The 24,293-nt window shown below is 37.0% G+C and overlaps 1 protein-coding gene and 1 pseudogene across 4 annotated transcripts in view; both read left to right on the top strand.

The window, feature by feature from the left end:
- LOC103008006 (recombining binding protein suppressor of hairless) overlaps nucleotides 1-24,293 on the top strand; it is a 129,064-nt gene that overhangs the window by 85,953 nt on the left and 18,818 nt on the right. For all 4 annotated transcript variants that reach the window (XM_057546814.1, XM_057546815.1, XM_057546816.1 and 1 more), the window contains 2 exons: nucleotides 14,895-14,990; nucleotides 22,153-22,318. In XM_057546814.1, the coding sequence (XP_057402797.1) occupies nucleotides 14,902-14,990; nucleotides 22,153-22,318 (255 nt within the window). In that variant the 5' untranslated portion in view covers nucleotides 14,895-14,901. The remainder of the gene's footprint in view (nucleotides 1-14,894; nucleotides 14,991-22,152; nucleotides 22,319-24,293) is intronic.
- Nucleotides 4,313-7,151, top strand: LOC103010423 (60S ribosomal protein L9-like; annotated as a pseudogene).

Raw genomic sequence — 24,293 nt, 5'->3', positions numbered from 1 at the left:
TTTCAAAATCACAAAAAACGAAGACTGAGGAGTACCAGAGTAAAGGAGACCAGTAAAGACATGACAGCTAAGTTAAACATGACAAATTCAACTGAACCTGGACCAGGAACAAATTTTTCTTGTGCTCTAAAGCTGGAGTTGGCAAACGTTTTCTGTAATAGGCCAGATAATAAAAGTGTTAGGCTTTTTGGGGCACACTGAGTTTGTTTTGACTTTTCAGCTCTGCTCTTGCATCCCCAAATCAGCCGTAGACAATATGTAAATGAATGGTGTGTCTGTGTTCCAGCTCAGATTAATTAAAAAAACAAACAAACTGGAGGCTATTCTGATTTGGCCTGAGGACAGCTATTTCTCAATACTGCTCCATACTCCCACCCCCAATAAAAGACATTAGAGGGACAGTTGGAAACATATGAATAAAATCTATAGCTAAAAGTATTGTTATCAGTGATAATTGCATTGTGGTTGTATAAGAGACTGTCTTTTTAGGAAATAAACACAAGTATTTTGGGTAAAGGGACTTTATGTCTATAATGTGCTCTTAAACGGTTTTAAAAACATAATATACAAATATGGTAAAATATTAACACTCGAGAGTCTGGGGGAAATGGGGACTAGGAATTGTTTGTGCTTTTGTAACTTTTCTGTATGCCTGAAATTCAAAATAAAAAAAGAAATTTTAAGGAGTATTTCAGATCAAGTGGGCTGGGAAAATATAACTTATCTCACAGGTCCATGTAAATGTTTTTTTCAATTACTTATTTTTATATATCTTGGAATTCTAACTGGAATTGCTTAATTCACATATATAGGCATTTTGAAATTTAAAATTTAATAGATAAATATTTTAATTTCATTACCAGCAGCAGTAGGTTCAAGTGACTCCTAATGATAAAATATTTATTCATTCATTCATTCCTTTATTTACGCTGTGTCGGGTCTTAGTTGTGGCACGTGGGATCTTCGTTGAGGCATGCGGGATCTTTTGCTGTGGCGCACGGGCTTCTCTCTAGTTCTGGCGTGCAGGTCTTCTCTTTTCTAGTTGTGGCGCACAGGCTCCAGGGCGCATGCGCTCTGTAGTTGTGGCACACGTGTTCTAGAGCACGTGGGCTCTGTAGTTTGTGGCACACAGGCTCTCTGGTTGAGGCGCGTGAGCTCAGTAGTTGTGGCACGTGGGCTTAGTTGCCCCGCGGCATGTGGGATCCTAGTTCCCTGACCAGGGATTGAACCCATGTCCCCTGCATGCATGGAAGGTGGATTCTTTTTTTTTTCTTTTTTTCTTTGCTTTACAATGATGTGTTAGTTTCTGCTTTATAACAAAGTGAATCAGTTATACATATACATATGTTCCCATATCGCTTTCCTCTTGCATCTCCCTCCCTCCCACCCTCCCTATCCCACCCCTCTAGGTGGTCACAAAGCACCGAGCTGATCTCCCTGTGCTATGCGGCTACTTCCCACTAGCTATCTATTTTACATTTGGTAGTGTATATATGTCCATGCCACTGTCTCACTTTGTCACAGCTTACCCTTCCCCCTCCCCATATCCTCAAGTCCATTTTCTAGTAGGTCTGTCTCTTTATTCCCATCTTGCGCCTAGGTTCTTCATGAACTTTGTTTTTTTTTCTTAGATTCCATATATATGTGTTAGCATATGGTATTTGTTTTTCTGTTTCTGACTTACTTCACTCTGTATGACAGACTCTTTGGAAGGTGGATTCTTTACCACTGGATCACCAGGGAAGTCCCCGATAAAATATATTTTGATGAATAGTTACTTGCATATGTAAGGAAAATTTCCTTTCCTTTCCTTAAATATATACAATAATATAGTTAGGTCCCATCTACTTTATCATGATTTTCCATTTACCCTTTAAGCAATTTTCCCTGTTCGGAAAATTTTAGTAGCTTTTAGGACTTCTGCTTCTAGCCAAGATGGAGTAACAGGGACTGGAATTACTCTTCTTCCTAAAACAACTAAAAACCTGGACAAAATATATGAAACAGTGGTTTTCAAGATATTGGATGGCAGGCAAGAAAGGACAGTGATCCTTGAGAGACTGGAGACAAATGAGGTGAGCCCTACAATTGCCTCAGCTTAGTGCCTGGAGAAAGTTTCCAGTACATGATGTAGGGAAGGGGAATCCAGGTGGAGCCTAGTAAGCACCTTGAGTTGTGGAGGTAGAGCTGGGGCTATAAGGAGGCTAAGGTGGCCAGAACTCTTAGGGCAGAGAACTGGAGAGGAAAGAGGTATGCAGAGTTCCAGAGATCTACAGAGGGGTCCTCTCTAGTCTTAAGCTGAGTATTAATTACCACCTGTGTGAGGAGACTACCCAAGGTTGGGAGGAAAAACAACCTAAACAATTAGAGGAAAGAATTCCTAGAGCTCCCTCAGTACTATGAATTGTTCCTGTTCCCAATAGCCAAAGTGGAAAAAAATCTCATAATTCACAGTGCATCAACAAGAGTACTCAGAAGGGTTTTGTTTCAGTAGTGGTACAAAATTAGGCCTAGACTAAATGCTGCTCTGATTTCACCTAACAAAACTTAAAAGCAAGATTGAAAGGATAAAACTTTTTCTAAGTAACTGTGTCCTAAAACAAAGCTCAAGAATATTTAAAGGAATAGAAAAATATGCAGCACTCAAAAAGGTGGTGAAATTCATTGTGTCTTAACATCTAATCAAAATAACCAGTCGTAAAGAGAAGTAGGGAAAATATAATTCATAGTAAGAAAAATCAGTCAATTAAAACCCACCCAGAAATGACACGGATGATAGAATTAGACAAAGACATTAAAACAGTTATTACATTTGTCTTCTTTATGTTTAAGAAGCTAAGATCACCTAGAGACTGTCATACAGAGTGAAGCAAGAGAGAGAAAAACAAATACCGTATGCTAACACATATATATGGAATCTAAAAAAAAAAAAGTGGTTCTGAAGAACCTAGGGGCAGGACAGGAATAAAGACACAGACGTAGAGAATGGACTTGAGGACATGGGAAGGGGGAAGGGTAAGCTGGGACGAAGTGAGAGAGTGGCATTGACATATATACACTACCAAATGTAAAATAGATAGCTAGTGGGAAGTAGCCGCATAGCACAGGGAGATCAGCTCGGTGCTTTGTGACCACCTAGAGGGGTGGGGTAGGGAAGGTGGGAGGGAGATGCAAGAGGGAGGAGATATGGGGATAAATATATATATATATAGCTGATTCACTTTGTTATACAGCAGAAACTAACACACCATTGTAAAACAATTATACTCCAATAAAGATGTTTAAAAAAAAGACTAAGATCAGGAGTGTATAAAATTTTTGTTAAAGGGTAAAATGGTAGGTATTTTTGTTTTTGTGGCCCAAACAGCCTCTGTTGTAGCTACTCAACTCTGTTGTAGCACAAAAGCAGCCTCAGACAATGTGTAAACCAATGGACATTTCTGGTATACTGGAGTATAACTTTATTTCTAAAATAGGCGGTGGATTGAATTCAACCTGCAGGCTGTAATTGCAGATCCCTGAGCTAGAGGAGAGGTTGAACAACTTAAATAGAGGACATGGAAGATAAAAAAAGAAGATCCAAAGCAAATTCTAGAGATGAAAACTAAATTATTTAAATGAAAAAATACACTTGGTGGGATTAATCACAGATATACACTGTTGAAGAAGAGATTAGCAAACTTGAAGGCATACCAATAGAAACTATCCAAAATGAAGCACACAGAGAAAATATCTGGAAAAAAAAATGATCATTAATGAGCTGTGGTTTATTTTCAAATACACCAATGTACATGTAATTGGAGTCATTGAAGGGGAAGGTATGACTAAAAGAATATATGAAGACATAATGGCTGAAAATTTTCTAAATTTGGTGAAAACTATAAAACCACAGTTCCAAGAAACTCAGTGAACCCCAAGTGCAAAAACTATCATTTTTTTTAAACCACATCATCATCAAATTGCTTGACGTCAGTGATAAAGAGAAAATGTTAAATGCAACAGAGAAAAAAAGATAAATTATATACAGAGGAAAAAAGATATAGATAAGGATGACAGAGGTTTCTCATCTGAAACCTTGCTAGGGAGAAGACAGTGGAACAAGAGCTTTAAAGTACTCAAGGGGGAAAAATATGGCAACCTAGAATTCTGTACCTAGCAAAGGCAAAATAAAGACATTTTTAGACGTAAGAAACGGAAAAGGAATTAATCATAAACAGGCCTGAGCTACAAAAAAAGTTAAAGAAATCCTTCATGCTGAAGGATAATCATATCAAATAGAAATCTGTTTCTGTATAAATTACTAGCATCAAGAATGAGAAAGGTAATATCACTATAGATTCTACAGATTATTTAAAGGATAACAAGCAAATATTAGAAATAACTTTCTGCCAATAAATTCAACAACTTTTGAAGAGATACACAACTTCCTTGAAACTGGCAAGCTACCAAAGCTTACTCAAAAAGAAACAGATAGATAACCTGAATAACCCTATATCTAAAGAAATTGAACTTGTAATTCTAAACCTTCCACATAGAAAGTTCCAGGCTTAGATGATTTTGCTATTGAATTCTACCAGACATTTAAGAAATACATCATGCCAGTTCTATACATACTCTTCCAGAAAACTGGAAAGCAGGACATATTTCCCAGTTCATTCTGTTAGGATGGTGATGCCCTGTTACTAAAAGCAGGCAAAGGGGCTTCCCTGGTGGCGCAGTGGTTGAGAATCTGCCTGCCAGTGCAGGGGACATGGGTTCGAGCCCTGGTCTGGGAAGATCCCACATGCCGCGGAGCAACTAGGCCCGTGAGCCACAACTACTGAGCCTGCGCGTCTGGAGCCTGTGCTCCACAACAAGAAAGGCCGCGATAGTGAGAGGCCTGCGCATCGCGATGAAGAGTGGCCCCCGCTTGCTGCAAGTGGAGAAAGCCCTCGCACAGAAACGAAGACCCAACACAGCCATCCATAAATAAATAAATAAATAAATAAATAAATAATAAAAAGCAGGCAAAGACATTAAAATAAAATAAAATTGTGGACTGATATCCCTTATGAACACAGATATAAAAAGTCTTAACAGTTTTTCAAAATGAATCCAACAGTATTTTTATTTTTTTTAGATCTGTTTATTTTTTTAAATTTTATTTTTATTTTTGGCTGCATTGAGTCTTCGTTGCTGTGCACAGGCTTTCCCTAATTTTGGCGAGCGGGGGCTACTCTTCGTTGCGGTGCGTGGGCTTCTCATTGCAGTGGCTTCTCTTGTTGTGGAGCAGGAACTCTAGGCGCGCGGGCTTCAGTAGTTGTGGCTCACAGTCTCTAGAGCGCAGGTTCAGTAGTTGTGGCGCATGGGCTTAGTTGCTCCGTGGCATGTGGGATCTTCCTGGACCAGGGCTCGAACCCGTGTCCCCTGCATTGGCAGGCAGATTCTTAACCACTGCACCACCAGGCAAGTCCCCCAACAATATATTAAAAGGATAATATATCGTGATCTAATGAGATTTATCTCAGAAATGGAAATCAATCAGTGTCATTTTAATACATTAACAACAAAAAAGGAAAATCATTTGGTCATCTCGGATTTAGAAAAAGCTTTTGACATTTCATTCTTCATCATAATTTTCATCAAACTAGGAATGGAAAGGAATTTCCTCATTCTGATAAAGGTTACCTATAAACAAACTACATTTAACATCATACTTGTGAAAGACTGAATGTTTTCCCTCAAGATCAGGAACAATGCAGGGGTGTCCACTTTTAACCACTACCATTTAACATTGTACTTGAGGTTCTAATTAGTACGGGTAAGGCCAGAAAAAGAAAGAAATCTAAATTGGAAAGAAGTAAAACTGACTTTATTTGTAGGCATCACTATTATCTCTATGGAATCTTCAAAAAAAAAAGTTATTAGAACTAATAGGTGAGTTTAACAAGGTGGTAGGCTACGCAGTCAACATATAAAGCATACAAAAATGAATTGTGTTTTTTATACTAATAATGAACAGTGGGAAATTGAAATTTAAAAAAACAATAGCATCAAAAAATATGTGATTCTTAGGGGAAAAAATCTGACACATGGTGTGCGAAAACTATATACTGAAAACTACAAAACATTGCTGAGAAGTCCTAAATAAATGTTCTTTGGGCAGAAGACTGAGTAGTGTCAGTTCTTCCCAAATTCATCTATGGATTCAGCGTAATCCCAATCAAAATCCCAATGGACTTTTATAGCAGTTGACAAGCTGTTTCTAAAATTTTTAATGCAAATGCAAATGTGTTAGACTAGCCAGAACAACCTTGAAAAAGGGCAGTAAGAACTTAACACTACCTGATTTCAAAACTTGTTAGATAGCTACAGTAATCAAGGATGGTATTGGTTTAAAGATAGCAAGTAGATCATTGGGACAGAATAGTGGCCAGAAATTGTTCTTGAGATAAGTTTTTCAGTCAAGGTACAAAGGCAGTTTAGTCAGCTAAAGGATTTTTAACAAAGGATTCTGGAACAGTTGGATAACCATATGCACCCACCACTTACATAACATACACAGAATAACTATGATTCATACCTGGAACCATATACAAAAATTAGATCAAAATAGACCTAAATGTTAAATTTCAAATTATGCAGCTTTTAGACGAAAACAAGCAAGACACACAAATTTTCTAGAGGCACCCTGTGGAGGGACTTCAGTCACATCAATGTAGAACTCAGTCTCCTTGGAAAGAAAAAGAAGAGACTCCGGCTTCACAAATGGTGGGGAAATAGAAAGGAACTGGCGACTGTTTGCACTGTCTGTAGTCATATACAGAACATGATCAAGGGTGTTACACTGGGCTTCTGTTATAAGATGAGGTCTGTATATGCTCAGTTCCCCATTAATGTTGATATTCAAGAGAATGGTTCTCTTATTGAAATCCAAAATTTTGGGGGTATAAAACACATCCGCAGGGTTTGGATGAGGCCAGGTGTTGCTTGTTCAGTATCTCAGGCCCAGAAAGATGAGTTGATTCTTGAAGGAAACGACATTGAACTTGTGTCAAATTTAGCTGCTTTGATTCAGCAAGCCACAACAGTTAAAAACAAGGATATCAGAAAATTTTTGGATGGTATCTATGTTTCTGAAAAAAGAAACAGTTCAGCAGGCTGATGAATAAGATTTGAATGGTCTGGCTACAGAAACAGCAAGATGCCAGATGATTCTTTGGACTCATTTGTGATATTTTAAAGATGCAATAAAAGCTCTTTTGATTTTGGGGGAAAAAAGTCACAAATATTTTTGCATGTAAAAGTTGTTTGCGCTATAATGTAATAGCGTTATGTCTAATGCAATAGCATTATGTCTGGGGAAAAAAAGTACATACCTTAATTAAAAAATAATGCTGTTGGGAAAATGGTGCTGACACACTTGCTTGATGCAGGGTTGCCACAGACCTCCAATTTGTTAAAAAAAAAAAAAGACAATATCTGTGAAGTGCAGTAAAGTGAAGCACAATAAAATGGTACTTAAGAAGTTAAAACTCCCCTACCGTATGGCCTAGCCATTTCATTCTTACATATTCAGTTACGAAAAATGGAAACGTATTAATACAAAGACCTGAATACAGATGTTTGTGGAAGTGTTAGTTATAATAGCCATATAGGCATAACTCAAATACCCACCAACAGGTGAATGGACCAACAAATCGTGGTATATTCTCCAATGGCTTTCTATTTAGCAATGAAAAGGAGTGAACTATTGATACATGCAACAACATAGATGAATCTTAGGATAATTATGTCCAATTTTCTAAAGAAGTCAGGAAAAAGTACAATTTTATATAAAATTGTAGAAAATGCAAACTAATCTAATAACAGCAGATCAGTGGTTTCTTGGGGTTGGGGAGAGACAGAAACTTGGGAATGATGACTGTCTGTCTTTCTGGATTGTGCTGATGGTGTATACATATGCCAAAACCTAGCAAACTATACACTTGAAAATAAATGCATTTTTCCGTATTTCAATTAAACCTCAGTAAAGCTGTAAAAAATTTTAGTAGCATTTTACCCTTTAAAAATACCTTAAAAGAAATTAGTGTGTCTTCTAGGGGAGAATTTAGGAAAGCTTTATTTCTGTTTAAGTGTCTTAAAGAGGGCAAGCTTACAGATTTTTTACTCTTTATTATCAAAGCTAGTATAAAGCAATTTAGTAAAACAGTTTGTATAAAACAGAAAATTGGAATGTAAAATCAATTCCCAATTCTGTGATAAAAATTTAACCTTAATCTCAAAAATCAGGACATTTTCCCTTCTGACAGTATAGCAAGTTTAGGTCCCATCTGGCTCTTTTTCACCATATTTTCTCATTTCTCCTTTAAAGAGTTTTCCGTTTTAGGAAAATTTTAGTGTCTTGTATTTGATCAAAAATAATTTAGGGCTTCCCTGGTGGCGCAGTGGTTAAGAATCCACCTGTCAGTGCAGGGGACATGGGTTCGAGCCCTGGTCCGAGAAGATCCCACATGCCGCGGAGCAGCTAAGCCCGTGCGCCACAACTGCTGAGCCTGCGCTCCAGAGCCCACGAGCCACAACTCCTGAAGCCTCGGCGCCTAGAGCCCGTGCTCTGTGACGGGAGAGACCACCACGATGAGAGGCCCACACACCACAGTGGAGAGTGGCCCCCACTGTCCGCAACTAGAGAAAGCCCGCGCACAGCAACAAAGACCCAACACAGCCATAAATGAATGAATGAATGAATAAATAAATAAATAAGGAATTTTATATCGCTTTTCATTGGGGTGTATGGAGGTTGGACACTTCAATTCAGAGAGGGTTTCTTTCCCTTGTAAAAAATCTCTTAAACCTACCCTATTCTATCCTAACCCCCATCTTCCAACTTAAACAACAGTGAAAAAGTGTGTTGTTATTTAGAGGATGATCTTTTAGGTAGTGTTCTAAAAGCACAGTTTTGCTGACACAGCGTTAAAAAAATTTTTTTAATTAATTTATTTATTTAATTGCAGCTGTTTTGGGTCTTCGTTGCTGTGCGCGGGCTTTCTCTAGTTGCGGCAAGTGGGGGTTACTCTTTGTTGCAGTGTGCGGACTTCTCATTGCGGTGGCTTCTCTTTGTTGTGGAGCATGGGCTCTAGGTGCGTGGGCTTCAGGAGTTGTGGCTCGCAGGCTCAGTAGCTGTGGCACACGGGCTTAATTGCCCTGCAGCATGTGGGATCTTCCTGGACCAGGGATCAAACCTGTGTCCCCTGCATTGGCAGGCGGATTCTTAACCACTGCACCACCGGGGAAATTCCAGTTTTGCAACTTTTCTTTTAAAATCATTTTATTTTTTATTGCTTATGCAGGGGTCAGCAAATGTTTTCTGTAAAGAGCCAAGTAGTACATATTTTAGACTTTGAGGTCTGCATACTATCTCTGTTGCATAGACTTCTGTTCTTTTCTACAACCCTTTAAAAATGTAAAAGGCATTCTTAGCTCCTAGAGAGTACAAAAACAGGCTGCTGGTGTGGTTTGCTGACCTGTGGCCTGTAGTAGTATTTCTCAAAGTATACTCTGCAGCTCTCTAAAATGTTTGCAGGTACAGAGTGTGTGTATGGAATTACTTTGGGCACACTTGGTACAACAAAACTACGTTTCTTTACCAGAAGACAGTTCACATTGGAACCTTTATTATTTGGATTTCACAAGTGACAGAAATCCACTTTGAGTAGTACAGGGACTGATCCTATCGGTAAGGATGGCTGTCTGGACTTTCCAACTTTGTGGGCCACTTCATTCCTTGAGTAGTTGGGACTGGCTATGGTTAGCTCCCAGCTCAAATGCTTTCCCCCCAGCCCCCAACGTGGGCACGCACATGTACATCTGGTTTAAATCACTTATGTGCCCCTTGGCCTAATTATGGCGGCGTATATGAATGTGGTGAGGAAGTAAGGGTTCTATTTTCAGAAGAATAGGGGTTAACACTGTTAAGGACGTTCTTTTTTGTGAATTTTGTTTGCGATATTAAAAAAAAAAAAGTAGACGTTTATAAAGGAAAAAAGAGCCAAAAGTTTGATGAAGATGGTGATAGTTTAAACATGTCAAACTAGAATGGCATTTGCCATGCTTTCATGTTAGTAAAAATACTGGTAAAAATTTGATTTTCTAAACGTTTAAGCTAATGTGTTTTAAGTGAGTAAACTCTTTCAAAAATAATTGCTCCATGGTGTTCTTCAAATAATTGTTAATTGGCTTTCATTCAGAATGAATATTTTATAAGGAATTATTAAATGAAATAACAAAGAATACATAAGCTTCAAAATTTGTTAGATAGTAACTGTTATAACAAATTATGAGTTTTAGCTTTGTTGTTACTGTTTTTTAACAATTCTGTAATACAAAGTAGTAATTCTACTGGTAACGTTCTTACAGCACCTATATTATGTTTTCAAATGACAAAATTTCCCATATTCTTTCTTAAAAAGACATTGAGTGATTTTCTCATCTTACTGTTGGAACATTTTTGGTTTTCTTTAATCCACTGGTTTTCAACCCAGGTGACCTCCCCCCTTACCCCCCTGACGTTTGGCAATATCTGGAGACATTTTTGGTTGTCACAACTGTAGGAAAGGTGCTATTGGCTTCTAATGGGTAGAAGTTAGAGATGTTGCTAAACACCTTCCAATGCACAGCACAGCTCCCTCACAACAAAGAATTGTTTAGCCCAGGATGTCAGCAGTGCTGAAATTGAAACCCTATTCAATTAACCAAACCCTAGACTAAATGAAGAGCACATGGGCTGTCATTCCATGGTCTTTACTACTTTTTAATTGTGTTTCTTTTGAGTATATTGCCTCTATCTTTTTTAACGGCTCCTTATGGTGCACAACAAAACTGTCAACCTTTAACTGCCAGATAACATAATTTTAATGTTTGATATTCTATTAACAAAGCAAAATTTTTTCTTGTTGAAAGAAGCTCTTTGGCAAATTACTACTACAGGACAACTATTATTAATGGTTACTTAAGGTTCTAGTTGCTTTTTTCAAGAATTTGTATTATAAATATGAAGGGAAAAGACAAGGAAAACTAGAGCTGTCATCTTGCATTCATCATAAATACCTTGAGATCTGTAATCTTTTGTCATAATGATTATTGTGAACAGTTCAGCTAGCATGATAACCAGTGCCTGGGATGTAATAGGTTCTCAATAAATCTTTAATGGGAAGATGGATAAAAGTGCAGCTTACCTATTATGCTTGCAAAAACTTGTGCCTTGCAAGTCAGGTGAGACACCTGATCATTTACGTCCAGATCCTTTTCAAGTTTGCCCTCAGACTTCAGTGTAAGTCTTCCGACCTCCACCTCCATCTCCCCCTCCCTCCTACCATTGTTCTCAGAAAATAATAATAATAGGTAGAGTTTACTGACACTTGATATTTGTCAGTTTGTGGGGGTACTTAATTTAAAATATTTTTCACAATATGAGCTATTACTGTCTTTTTTTTTTTAAACAGGTGAGAAAACTCAGGCTTAGTAATTGACAGGCGTCAAGATTCAGACCCCTCCCTGTTTGTTTCATACCAAAGCTGTGCTCATAATACCAGTGCAAAAATATCTGATAGTATTAATTTTGTCCTCCAAAGCCAGACTGCCTAAATTTGAATCCTGGGACTTAAGTATCATCTTGGGAAAGTTACTTAACCCCTCCTCCATTTCTAAAATGTACCTAATAGTGTGTCTTAAAGGCTTTGCATACTATTTGGGAAGACAAGGAAAAAAGGCATGAAATCTGACAAACATATCAAGTGATTGCTAAATGATAAGATAGAGACTGTAAATGCAAATAGAATTCAGCGTGGGGAAATATATTTAAAATGGTTTCTTAAAAAAAATTTTTTTTCAAGTATATAGCAACTTTTCACTTTTTATGCCAGTGACTGGGCTTCTGTGCCAGTTTTGTCAAGATATTGACCTTCTCCTGGCTTAGCTTTTGTTTTCTTATCTACCTTGAACGCTATGGTCAGTCACGTGACTTAGTAACACCTCAAATCCCTTATTAATTGTTATCCTCTCCACGCTGCACCTCTTGTCCAGCACCCAGCAGGTTTGAGAATGTGCTGTCTCTATTCCCTTGGAATGTTAGTGGGACTTGACACTATCATTTATGGATTTCAGCATTAGCCAGTCCTTCAATACCGATTTTCAATCATTTACTTGTACTTGTCAGCTTCTTTCTCCATTCCGTAGAGGGTATTTCCAAATAGTACCTATGGCTCTTTTACTTGTTAGGCATCACAATGGCCTCTCATTTTACAAATAACTTGTGAGGCTTTAGCTGGTGGCTGTTAGGCTTCTTGCTAAAATTAAAGTGACCTTCACCTCTCTAGCATCTTACCTTTTGATTGTTCCCCTCTTTTGAGGTTGTCTCCTTCCATAGCATCTAATAGACAGTTTCAGTTCTACCCCTACTGGTTCTTCATTTCCTTTTATACATTTTCTTCTTGACTCTCCTATCACTGTGTTTTCTTTCTGGGAGACTTCATTGACTACCATGGCTTTATTTGTGAACTGTGTACCAATGAACCCTACTTTTCCATCCCAGATCCCTCTCTGGAACTACAGATGGTTGTTTCCAACAACCTATTAAATACTTCCAGCTTGGAGTTCTGGGGCACTTCAGAGTTGACATTTGTCCAATAGAACCTATTAAACACTTGCTTCTCCTAAAACAAAAGACCTAAAGCCTGTCTTCTCCTGTACTGTCTTCTATTACCTCTTTCTTGGTGTGTCAGCCTTTTTTCAAGTTTGTCTTTTCTCTATGCTTTCTAAAACCCCTTCTCTATTTCACCACTAGAATTAAATAAAAAGGAAAATTAACTGTATGTTTAAAAGAAACCTCAAGATCTTGCATTGCCTTTTGTGTAGATTGAAAATCCACTTTCCACAGCATGGTGTTTTTCTATAATGGAGTGGAGATAAAATTAAATGATCTTTTCCTAATTCTCAAAGAGATGGTTTTTTTTTTTAAAGATTTTAAGTTTTTTCTAGGTGTCTTAAAATGTTTATTACCTGCTACCACTTTTATCATCATCTTATCATAGGGTGATATTTGAATTAGCTTAAACTTTTATACTTAGTATTTAATTTTACAAGTGTCAGATTTTCAAGGGATTTGATAGGCTTTTCACAATTTGACTCTCCCCAACTTCTCAATTTTATTCACTGCCATGGCTCACTTTAGAATTTTAGAGAATTTGTTTCAGTTTCCTGACTACCGTTTATTAATTGCAAGACATTCAGCATGGTCTTAACAACACTTACCTTTTGGATTATGAGGATTAAATGAAATAATGCATTTATTCAGGGCCTGGCACATAGTAAACACTGAAGAAATCTTAGCTACTGTTGTTTTCTGTGGCTGGTTTACTCCTCAGCCTGAATCTCTTACTGTACCCAAATTTGCAGGGTCATTCCTGCTCGTCCATACTTCTCTCCCTGGCCCTGGAATGCCTTACTCTTTCTTCCTCCCACTTACTGTGACTATTCCTTTTCCTTCAGAAGTTAGCTCTACTAAGAAAATTTTCCTAGGAGTGGTCCTTTATCACCTCTCCCCTCCTTTACATAGGCACTCCCTATTGGAGCTCTTCGGTCATACCTCTATTTGGAATATGAATCTCATTACAATTTGTTTTCCAAACATTTTTTGCGTCTTTACTGGACTTTGAGCTTTGTTTCAGTGGTAAGGAATAATTCGCAATCTGTTGGATTCCAGTGTTACCATTCCTGCCTTGAGCCAAAATGTTTTCAGTCAGTAAACATAAACGCTGTCATCTCATTTAATCCCCACAACCACTCTATGTTATGTCAGCATTATTGTTATTATCAGATACAGAAACCCAAAGCTAGATGAGGTTAAGAGATTTGCTCCAGGCCACTTAGTTTCAAAGTGCCAGAAGTCTAGAATTCCCCACGTTTAATAACTTACTACTATTCTATAGCTATCCCCTTATACATTTGTCTTTTACTTATAAATAAAAATAGCATTCAATTTATTAAAAGTGTTTCTTGATGATTGCCTTTGAAGCACTTTTGCTTTATTTTGTAATGTGTTAAACATCTCAAGAACTGGGATTCTACTGATTCAGAAATGTAAAGTTTGATCTTTGTAGACCTTGTATTCTTTATACTCTATTATATTGCTTAGCAAAATAATTGGGTGAATAAATATTTTTAAGACATTGAATTTTTTATACAACATTTGCATAATAAATAGATAGTTGGAGTATTTTGTGCTTGAAATAATTAACATTGTATTTTTTCCAAAATTTAATTGTTTTTCACTAATTTGCATTAGCTTTTATTAACTTTATGTGTTTAGTAACATCCTTGAGAGTAATTATGTATCTGTATATAAATGGTAGCCCTTAGTCCTTTTGTAGGGTTGTTACTTTAAGAACATGTAATAATAAATTTGTATGACCTAAGGATTTCTTATGGCTTTGTATTCAGTAAAAAATACTCATTCTAATAGCTGGAGGAGAGGGGCTAGTGGTGGTAGTGAATCAGATTATTAAATACAAAAGTATTGCATGTCATTAATTTTATAAAGGGTTTAAAGCCTAATTAGCAGTGTACATAGTGATTCTAGTTATTCTCTAAGTTGTAATTGTGGTTTAATTGAGTTATATCATAAATTCCAAGAGTGAGGGACAGCTTCTTTCAAAGAACGAAGAATAGAGTTAAAGATGAGCAGTATATATTTCCCCATTGTATAATATCCTTTAAATTTAGTTCATGGTTTGTTTTGCTTTATTGTTTTCATTTTTGGAGTTGCTTGTTTGAAACATATTCTTAAGTATTCTCATTACAGAGCATAGTAATACTCTAAATCTTACCCCTGTAATGGTGATATTTATATTTTATTTTAGGGAAGCTATGCGAAATTATTTGAAAGAGCGAGGGGATCAAACAGTACTTATTCTTCATGCAAAAGTTGCACAGAAGTCATATGGAAATGAAAAAAGGTAAGATTATTGTTTTTCTGGTAGATAGATAATTAATGGCTAATAATAGCTATCATGAATTTGCAAGTGATGTATTAATATACAAGTAAGAGGATGATTTCTATTGGGTTAATTTACAAGTACAAAATGAAAAGTACAGGATTTGTCTCTATTTAAGAGGGAGAAACAAAGTAAATTGTGGCTTATTTAGTAAAGATCCTCTGGTTAAATCTGTGATTTCACAAAATGAAATAATCCATAGTTTTTATTTGGGGCTGCATGGTGTTCCCTGAGTATTTCTGTGATACATTAGCTCATTCAAAAAGTAGCTTTCCTTTCGGTGGAAAATGTAGTTTTATAAAGAAATATGACCCCTAAAGTACCATTTTAAAAAGAAAAAGGCTTAAACGAACCCCCAAATTGAATTATGGAGTGATTGTGAAGAAAAGTACTCCCAACCCTCTCCACCCTGACCCTGTGCCTATTCAGGTTAAAAAAAAAACAGCAAAGCTGAGCTGGTACTCATACCACATGAATGAGGCACTACAGAAATGACTTATAAATCAGATTAGCCAAAATTAAATTATAATAGGGATTTTAATATTTAGTGTTTGTCTTAGTATTTTTTAAATTTCAGCATTTTTGGTATATAATTGTGGATTTTTATTATTTATTTTTTCACTTGGTTCCTGACATTTTCTTGATAATAGTTTCTCAAGTCTTTGTCTTTCAGACAGCATTTTTGTGTTAAGCATTTTGTGGACAAAGGCTGCTTATGGGGGAAGATGAAAGATTTTTTTGGATTGGCTAGAAAGGCACCAAAACTGAATTGGGAAAAGGAATGAAAACTCAGGTTTGGGTGTTGGATTGAAAGGAATGAGCAGAATCTTAGAGTTTGTGAGATAAAGGAGATCTTAGCATATGCATAAGAGAAGGGAAAGGTAGTATATTAATTTACAGGCTGGAAGAATTTTAAATAGTCTCTTTCTCAAAGTCCTCTAAATCTGAGCTGAAAAAAAGGTGAAACTACTTAGTTGATAATGTTATCCTCAAAGAGGATGAACAGCTGAAAACAGCATTTAGGCCTCAATACTGCCAAGTGTTCTTTTTTAGTTATTCAAGTTTACTAAATTTCTGATTACTTTACTAATGAAACTTAAATCATCTGATTTAGAGTTAAATATGTGAAGAAGTTGGTACCTACAGTTTGGGACATAGAAACCAAATCGAGATAGTGACCCCTTTTGGCATGAAGTTGGTACTGGAAATTCAGGTGTTCTGCCCGCTCTTCCCCCCCCTACCCCCGCCAATAATGAAATCACGTATATATAGGAGATTGTCTCCTTCCCCCGCACCAAGCAAAACAGCTTAAGTCAGTACCCTCATTACTTGAGGTGGGTCTAAAGGGTCAGCCTTGTATTTCATAGTGAATCTGAAGAAGGAACAGCTTCCCTTTATCCAGTCACGAGCTAGACATTGTTCTGGAAATGCCTTACAAATGTCTTTAAATTTTAATCCTCAGAATAATCTTGTAAAGTAGGCAAGCTTTAATCCCCATTCTGTGAGTGAGGAGACTAAAGATCAGAGACTTTAAATATGCCCAGATTCACTTTAGTTAGGAGTTGATAAGAGCCAGGATTGGAACTCCTGGGTCTGTAATTCCAAATTTCATATTTTTTTCATTTCCCTAATTTTCATAGCCTTGCATTTTGTGTTTGAGTGTTAATTATCTACAGCAAGGCCTGAAGATGGAAAAGGCACCTGAAGAACCTAAAGATGTCTAAAAAACACAAACTTTGTAAACTTCACTTTGTCTGGGATTCTCTTTTTACCATTAGCAGAGTGAGATTGGACTGAATCTAATGAAGATAGGAAAACATGTTCATTGTATAATCTGCCAACCTGGGCAGTGTTGCTCAGTTTAGTACAATTGGATTCATTTATTAACTCATTTATTCTTTATTTCTCACAACCTGTTAGGTTCCAGGTACTGTGCAAAAGCATCTTGGATGGGAATTTTAAAAGTCACTATGTCATTTAATACTTTGGTGGATAACTGAGGCCCAGTGCAGATAACAGAAGGGGAAGAGCTGCTCAAAAAATTAGAGTCCAGATAAGGTTCCTGTTTGTTAGTCACTGTTAAAAATACAAAGCTATAGTGGTTTATCAAGTTAAAATAGGTGATTTAATGGTTAACTGTTATTATGGTTGCCCTTATTTTCAATTTCTTTCTATTATTTGGGGTATAGCCTGGTGGGTCTAAAACCCCAGTCAAAGGAAAGCTCAAAGAATCTAAGCTTCTGACTCCAAAGAATGAAAAAAAAAAAAAGATGAAAAACCCAGAGTAACTACTTTCCTATGTTTATTAAAATTTCCAGAAGAGACATGCACTAGTTTTACAGTAAAGGTAAAAACCTATTAAAATTACTTGATTTAAAAAAGGTATTAGTCGTCAGGGGCTGCTAACACAGGTCAGCCTCCTGGGTGACTGGCAGGGCTTCTTACTGGAAGAGGTCTTGTCCCTTACTCCTTAGTGGAGTGCAGCGGAAAGAGGAAGATCTGCTTTCTTTCTTGCATTAGGCATGAGGTAACCTGGGGACATGACCACAGTCCTCTTGGCTTACAAAATAACTCCAGTGAATGATGCTAGAAATATTTGGGTAGGAAGTTTTATCCTAAAATTTTAAATCGTTCTCAGGATTCACTTTTGTGCCTAATGATGAGTCTTTATTTGCGTAACATATTTGGTATCCCGCTTAGTATGTTAGTGGCTAGTTTTACTTTTTCATCGAAGGTCTTTTCAAATTGAAAAATAAAGAAAAAATTATTTTGTCTAGAGGCAAATTTCTGTTAAAGATATGGAAATGCCATTAGACATGTTAACATTTCTTCAACTTTGTGTTAGGGGAAGTGTGAATAATCATCAAAGGGTAATGAATCTGCCAAAATAAAAAATGTAAATGATGTGTTTGGATTTTGTCTAATCTTAAATATTGGGCTGAATAAAAAGGCTTCTTTGAATCTGTAAGGTATTTTCCGGATCTCATCTCAGGATTTGAGGAAAAAGTTGTTGAATCATTCTCTGAAAATAAAGACTGACTGTTGAACTAGGAAATGAATGAAATCATAAATGTGTGCATATCGCCACCAAGTGGCAAATAAAAGCATTGTTTGTCATAGTTGCTTAGATCAGAAAATAAAGGCACATTGTTTCATAAAGTGTCCTTTTATAGCAGCTGTTAAACTCCAAAAGCTAGCCACTTGGTCAAACTTTTCACTGAATGTTTGGTACATATTGACCAGCTGTCCAAATTCAAAGAATCATCGATTCACATGCCATTATAAAGGTGTATGTTAATTTTTCTTTTGTTAATTAGGTGGCATTTTTTCCTTACCCTCCTCCCTTTAATTTCCTTTCATTTGTCTGTAAATTTGTTTGTATTGATGCTTATCTTCTATTTGATTATTATATTACTACTGAAGTTTCTGGAAATGAAATTTGGTTTGATTCATTAGCTGATTTTTAGGGGGTGACAATATTGGGATGTTTAAAATATGATTTCATCATCACATGGTAGAAATAATCTTAATGTTTATATTGGACTTGCTGTTTTCTTGCATCACAGCTTTCTTGAATACTTGTAGAGTTGATATAAAGATAAGGCTAGTTCGGAGGCAGTTGAAGAATCTTCATTTTTCTTAATTTATTACGATTGGAAAGCACTTTCAATATAGAACCTAGGTCAGTGTTTTGCGGTAAAGAATTTCTTGTCAACCTGTCTGATTTTTATGCCCTGTTGGTTTCACGCCATTTTATCACAGTACTCTTGAGAAAACCAGCACTACATTTGGTACACTATAGTAAAACATAGCTTTTCGAATTTTATAGCTGATATACCAGCTTACTAAGGAGGCTTAACATCTGTCAATAAAATACTAATAGTAGACAAGCTTCCAAAATTGATGCCTTCTCAACTTGCTGATAGTGTGCCAGCTAGATATTTGAGTCTGTGCCATGGTAAGTATTGGGTGGTTCCCAGCATTAGAGGCCAGAAAGATCCGTGGTGCAGACTTGAACTGAGCCAACTCCTGAACTAGCCCAGCTAATCCAGGCATCCCTCCAAACTTGGAGTGACCTGGAACTGAGCCCACTGCCTCGGCTGTGACCTCTCTGTCCATGGTGACAGAGAGTATACAGGAACAAAAGCTGCTCTGATTCCTTTCTATTGGTTTAGATACATATGAGAAGACCCCAGAAGATTTTCCTCCTAACTCAGCCTGATCCCTTCGACCTACTAGGTCTACTTCCCCATTACCCCGGCTTCATCTCCTGTTGTTCTCGTCTCTGCCCCAGCCACGCTGGTCTGTTGTTTCTCCGCTGTCCATTATAGTCCTTTCTACTTTGGAGCCTTTGCACTTGCTATTCCCTCTTTTGAAATGCTCTTACCCTAGATACCCATGGCTTTAGGTCATGAGTTAAGGTCATCATCTTAAATAGGCTTTCTCTGGCCACCCAGGTCTTATACATTTTTAAGTACCCCTTCCCAGCTTTATTTTTTCCCTCAGTACTTACCATCAGCTAACAGAGTATATATGTTATTTTAGTCATCTAGCTTTTTAAAATTGTCTTTCTTATTAGACTATGAGTTCCATTAGGACAAGAATTTTTATTTGTTTGTTTTAACTACTAATATATTCCCAGTGTCTAGTACAGACTAGGGGTGTAATAAATTTTTGTGAATTATTGAAAATTAAATAAACCCAGCTCACTTCCTGTAAATTGTATGTAGATTGCCTCTAGAGTAATCTTTGGTAGAGTTGACAAAAAGTAGGTGCCCTATGTTTTGATTCAATTCAGTCAATATTGTAGTAGGTGCTGAGGGGGAAGCAAACAAGTAGACACTACTCTACTACCTTTATTTAATTTATTTTTTTATTAATTTTCATTGGAGTATAGTTGCTTTACAGTGTTGTTAGTTTCTACTGTACAGTGAAGTGAATCAGTTATACGTATACATATATCCACTCTTTCTTAGATTTCCTTCTCATTTAGGTAACCACAGGTCACTAAGTAGAGTTCCCTGTGCTACACAGTAGGTTCTCGTTAGTATACATAGTAGTGTATATATGTCAACCCCAACCTCCCACTCTACTACCTTTAGGGTGGCCTGAAAGCTAAATCCAGCATGATGGTATCTGTGTGTGTGTACGTACACACGCATGCCTGTGTACAGTTCTTTAGTTTTTTATTTTTTTAAGTCTGTACGCTGTTGGCCTAAAAAGCATGAATTATTTGCCAAATTTTAAGTTTTTTTTTTTTTTTTTTTTAATTTATGGCTGTGTTGGGTCTTCACCGCGGTGTGCGGGCCCCTCACCACCGCGGCCTCTCCCGTTGCGGAGCACGGGCTCCAGACGCGCAGGCTCAGCAATTGTGGCTCACGGGCCCAGTCGCTCCGCGGCATGCGGGACCCTCCCAGACCAGGGCCCGAACCCGCGACCCCTGCACTGGCAGGCAGACTCTCAACCACTGCACCACCAGGGAAGCCCCCAAATTTTAAAATTAGGAATTTCATGTAAAACTTGATTTCAGGCAGCTATTGGGAAGTTGGAGGATGTGGCCAGCGCTAGGCCTCCACGCCCATAGTGCAGCCCTGTGAGTGGGTGGGTGAGTGTATACTCACATGCTTGCTGTTCCCAATTGTTTCCTTGTCATCAGAGCCACACAGCATTGGCTGATGCTCTTTGCAGTTAAGCCCTTTTTTTTTTTTTTTTCTTACAGTGGGCTTAAAAGATTAAGAAAGAAATTTCTATGCTTATAACTATACAAAAAGTGGGAATTACCATGAGGGCTGTATGCTTCAAGAAAGAAGGGAGGGAACCTACTTCTTTGGGTAATTAAGGGATATTTCTACTTATTTATTGTACAGCTGATCCACCCATTTATATTACTTACTTGGCTGCTATTTGAATTTACTTGGCTACTATTTGAGTAGGTATTTGAGTTTTCAGGCCCCTTGATGAGACATGACATAAATGTTTTTTAAACTTTATTTATTTATTTTTTAAATTTTTAGCTGCATTGGTTCTTTGTTGCTGCGCATGGGCTTTCCCTAGTTGCGGCGAGCGGGTGCTACTCTTCGTTGCGGTGCGAGGGCTTCTCATTGCAGATGGCTTCTCTTTGTTGTGGAGCACGGGCTCTAGGCGCATGGGCTTCGCACGGGCTTAATTGTTCCACGGCATGTGGGATCTTCCTGGACCAGGGATCAAACCCATGTCCCCTGCCTTGGCAGGTGGATTCTTAACCACTGCGCCACTAGGGAAGTCCTGACATAAATGTTTTAAAGTATGTGTAAGTCAGTGTGTGTAATTGAGCAAAGGAATTACACCCTACATAAGGACTGGATTGATAGTCTGAACTATGTAAAATGTGGGGCCTGAGCTAGGCTTTGAAATAGATATTTTGTAATTACTAAGAGAAGATTATAAGGAAATTATTCTAGGTGGGAAGAATTTGTGAGGGCGGGTTTTTGGCAACTAGCAAAACAAATCTCTTGGTTGTCTGTGAGTTGAAAGGATACAGTATATTGTTCTTTCAGTCATCCACATACAGCACGTGTTCAGGATGTAAGATATATAGTAATCCAATGATCCATTTTGCTTTTAATTCTTTTACTTAGTTGTATTAGTATTTAGAAATTTTCTACTTTGGGCATTGCTCTAATTCTGTTTTCCAGGTTAATTACCAAATGAAGTTAAGAGTAATATCCATACCAAGAATGTCATTAATTAATGATACATCATTTTGAGTAGACATTAATCAGTAACTTCAGATTCTGTGGTGGTATACCATGTTTTGTATATGTTAGAGTACTTTGGATTTGTTGAACTGCAGTAGTTCAAAACTCTGAGCTATGTGAAAAGAGATGTTCCCTGCTCTAAAAAGTATCTGGGCTAAGTGAATGCGTAACATCAATATAGATGAACCTTACCTGAACAAATGGAAGTGGAAGTCTTGATTTCTGTGCTGTGGATATGATTATTTGCATTACAAAAGACTTCACCAAAATGTTTCATTAGGAGCTAACTTTGTGCAGTTCAACATGATTTTGTATTCATGTGTTTAAGAAAAGGAAATGTTTTCTTGAATGTAATTGCATTGTGTTTTTCCCCCTCATTGTTTCAGGTTTTTTTGCCCTCCTCCTTGTGTATATCTTATGGGCAGCGGATGGAAGAAAAAAAAAGAACAAATGGAACGTGATGGTTGTTCTGAACAAGAGTCTCAACCATGTGCATTTATTGGAATAGGAAATAGTGACCAAGAAATGCAGCAGCTGAACTTGGAAGGAAAGGTAAAGAGAAACCATGGTACCAGAACGCAGTTTTCTTACTTGTTTTTGTAGTGGTGATTTTTTTTTCCTTTTATGGCAATTGGTAGCACTTTTTTGAATATATAAATCAGAACCAGAAATAAACTTCTCAAGTAGCTGTGGTTTAGTCATGATTCGTGGAGCTTGAGCTGTTGACATCTAAAGGTGGCACACAATAAGCTTCCTCAGCTTGCTAGCAATTTTAGCAGGCTGTGAATCAGATTTCTGTTGGGCCAGTATAGGAGGCTAATTGCTCATCCATCTGACAGGGGCATGATAGTCAAACAACAATGAAAATACATAGTTCAATAATGTTTTATTCTACTCATTTAATCTTAGTCTTATACTAGGAACAAAGTATTATGGGTTATAAACATCATAAATGTTTTACTTAGCTTCAGTGTGGAACGGAACTATGCTGTGTAGACAAGAACAGCCATGATTACCTTTACTCAGACTTTTAGGGATTTTCTTTGATTACTTTACTAGGGAATAAAATTTATGAGCTAGTTTTACTAATTGTATTTTATGGATTTAGAAAGCAGTTATTTCAGTCTGTACCTTTAGTTTTCAAAAGTAGTTCTTCACTGACTTAGCATTAACTATTACTTTGTTTTCTCTTGATATTAAAATTTGAAAAATGGTTATTTCTGATTTCAGTGACCACATGAATGTCTTTTAAAGTACTGCATAAATAGCTGTTTTCTCATTCAGTAGGTCTTTGTTGAATGTCTTAGTGTTTGCTGTATTGTAGCCGACACTCAGGATGGGAGTTTGGAGGGCAAGGTTGAGGGTGGTGAGCTAGCGGGTTTGTACTCTCATTCAATTTTAGTCATTTTACAGATAATGAGCACTGAGAATAAGGAGCCTTAATATCAACCTCCTTCAAATTTGCGTATATTTATGTCATTTGTATCTTTATATTTTTATCATTAAGGCTTGTCAACTATGTATTTTAAATTAGGTTTGGGATAAAACTTACTACAATAAAGGTTGTTTCATCTTAAAATAGAGCAGTGTAAAATATTTCTGAATTATGACCCTTGAGCCAAGGTAAAAGATATATTTAAGTAGTGGGTTGAACAAATAGGCCTTAGTCATGTCTCAACTGTTTTTCTGTTATATAGAAAGTCTTAGTGATGTGTCTCCAAGCTGTGCATCTAGACATTTGGAACTGTGAATGATAATTAGATTAGATAGGTAGTAAGAAGCCAGGGATTCTAGCTACCATTGTATATAATTGTGTTAATTGAACTTCATTGCTTGCTTTAACACTTCCAGCTTCCAGCAATTTTAAGGGAGGTAATAACAAACAGCATCCCCACTTGCTTTTCTCAGCATAATGGCTTAGTACATCTTCAACTTCTGCTATTATATCCTTTCCCCAAGCCCTAGAAATTTGCAGAAGAGAATACCTGAGAGCTTGAGCATTAAATAGTGCTTAAAACACCTACTTACAGGGTAGTACAGTGTCTATATGCCAAAATTATGTGTTAATATTTAGTTATAATGAAAAATGCTATTAGAGAAGTCTATAGAGAATAAGACTGGTTGAGAGTCAGCAGAAGTCATTCCAGGCAGAAAGAACAACATAATCATATGCTGGGATCGTCAAGGTACAGAAACAAGGTAAGTTTGGGTCCAGGTAGGCAAAGATGGACCAAGCAGTGGGATAGATGCTGAGTTTCAGAAAGAGGCACTTTGGTCCTATCTCACTTAACCTCCATTCATTTAAGGTAATATTATTTTCTTTCAACAGTCTGTTCATTGAATGGTACAATTAGTCATTATTGAAAAAGGAGGGATTTTATTTTGCATTATTGGGTGTTTGTCCTTATTTTAATCTTCATTACAACAGAGTTCTAATATATGCAGCCCTTATTTTTATGGTCATGGCATTTGACTATATGTTGGTAATATTTTGGATCTGATGTTTTTAATTTGTTAACTATTCATT

This window comes from Balaenoptera acutorostrata, chromosome 5, assembly GCF_949987535.1.
Source record: "Balaenoptera acutorostrata chromosome 5, mBalAcu1.1, whole genome shotgun sequence".
NCBI classification, from domain to species: Eukaryota; Metazoa; Chordata; class Mammalia; order Artiodactyla; family Balaenopteridae; genus Balaenoptera; species Balaenoptera acutorostrata.
Note: the sequence above shows the minus strand (reverse complement) of the source record. Positions and strands in the feature narration are given on the sequence as shown.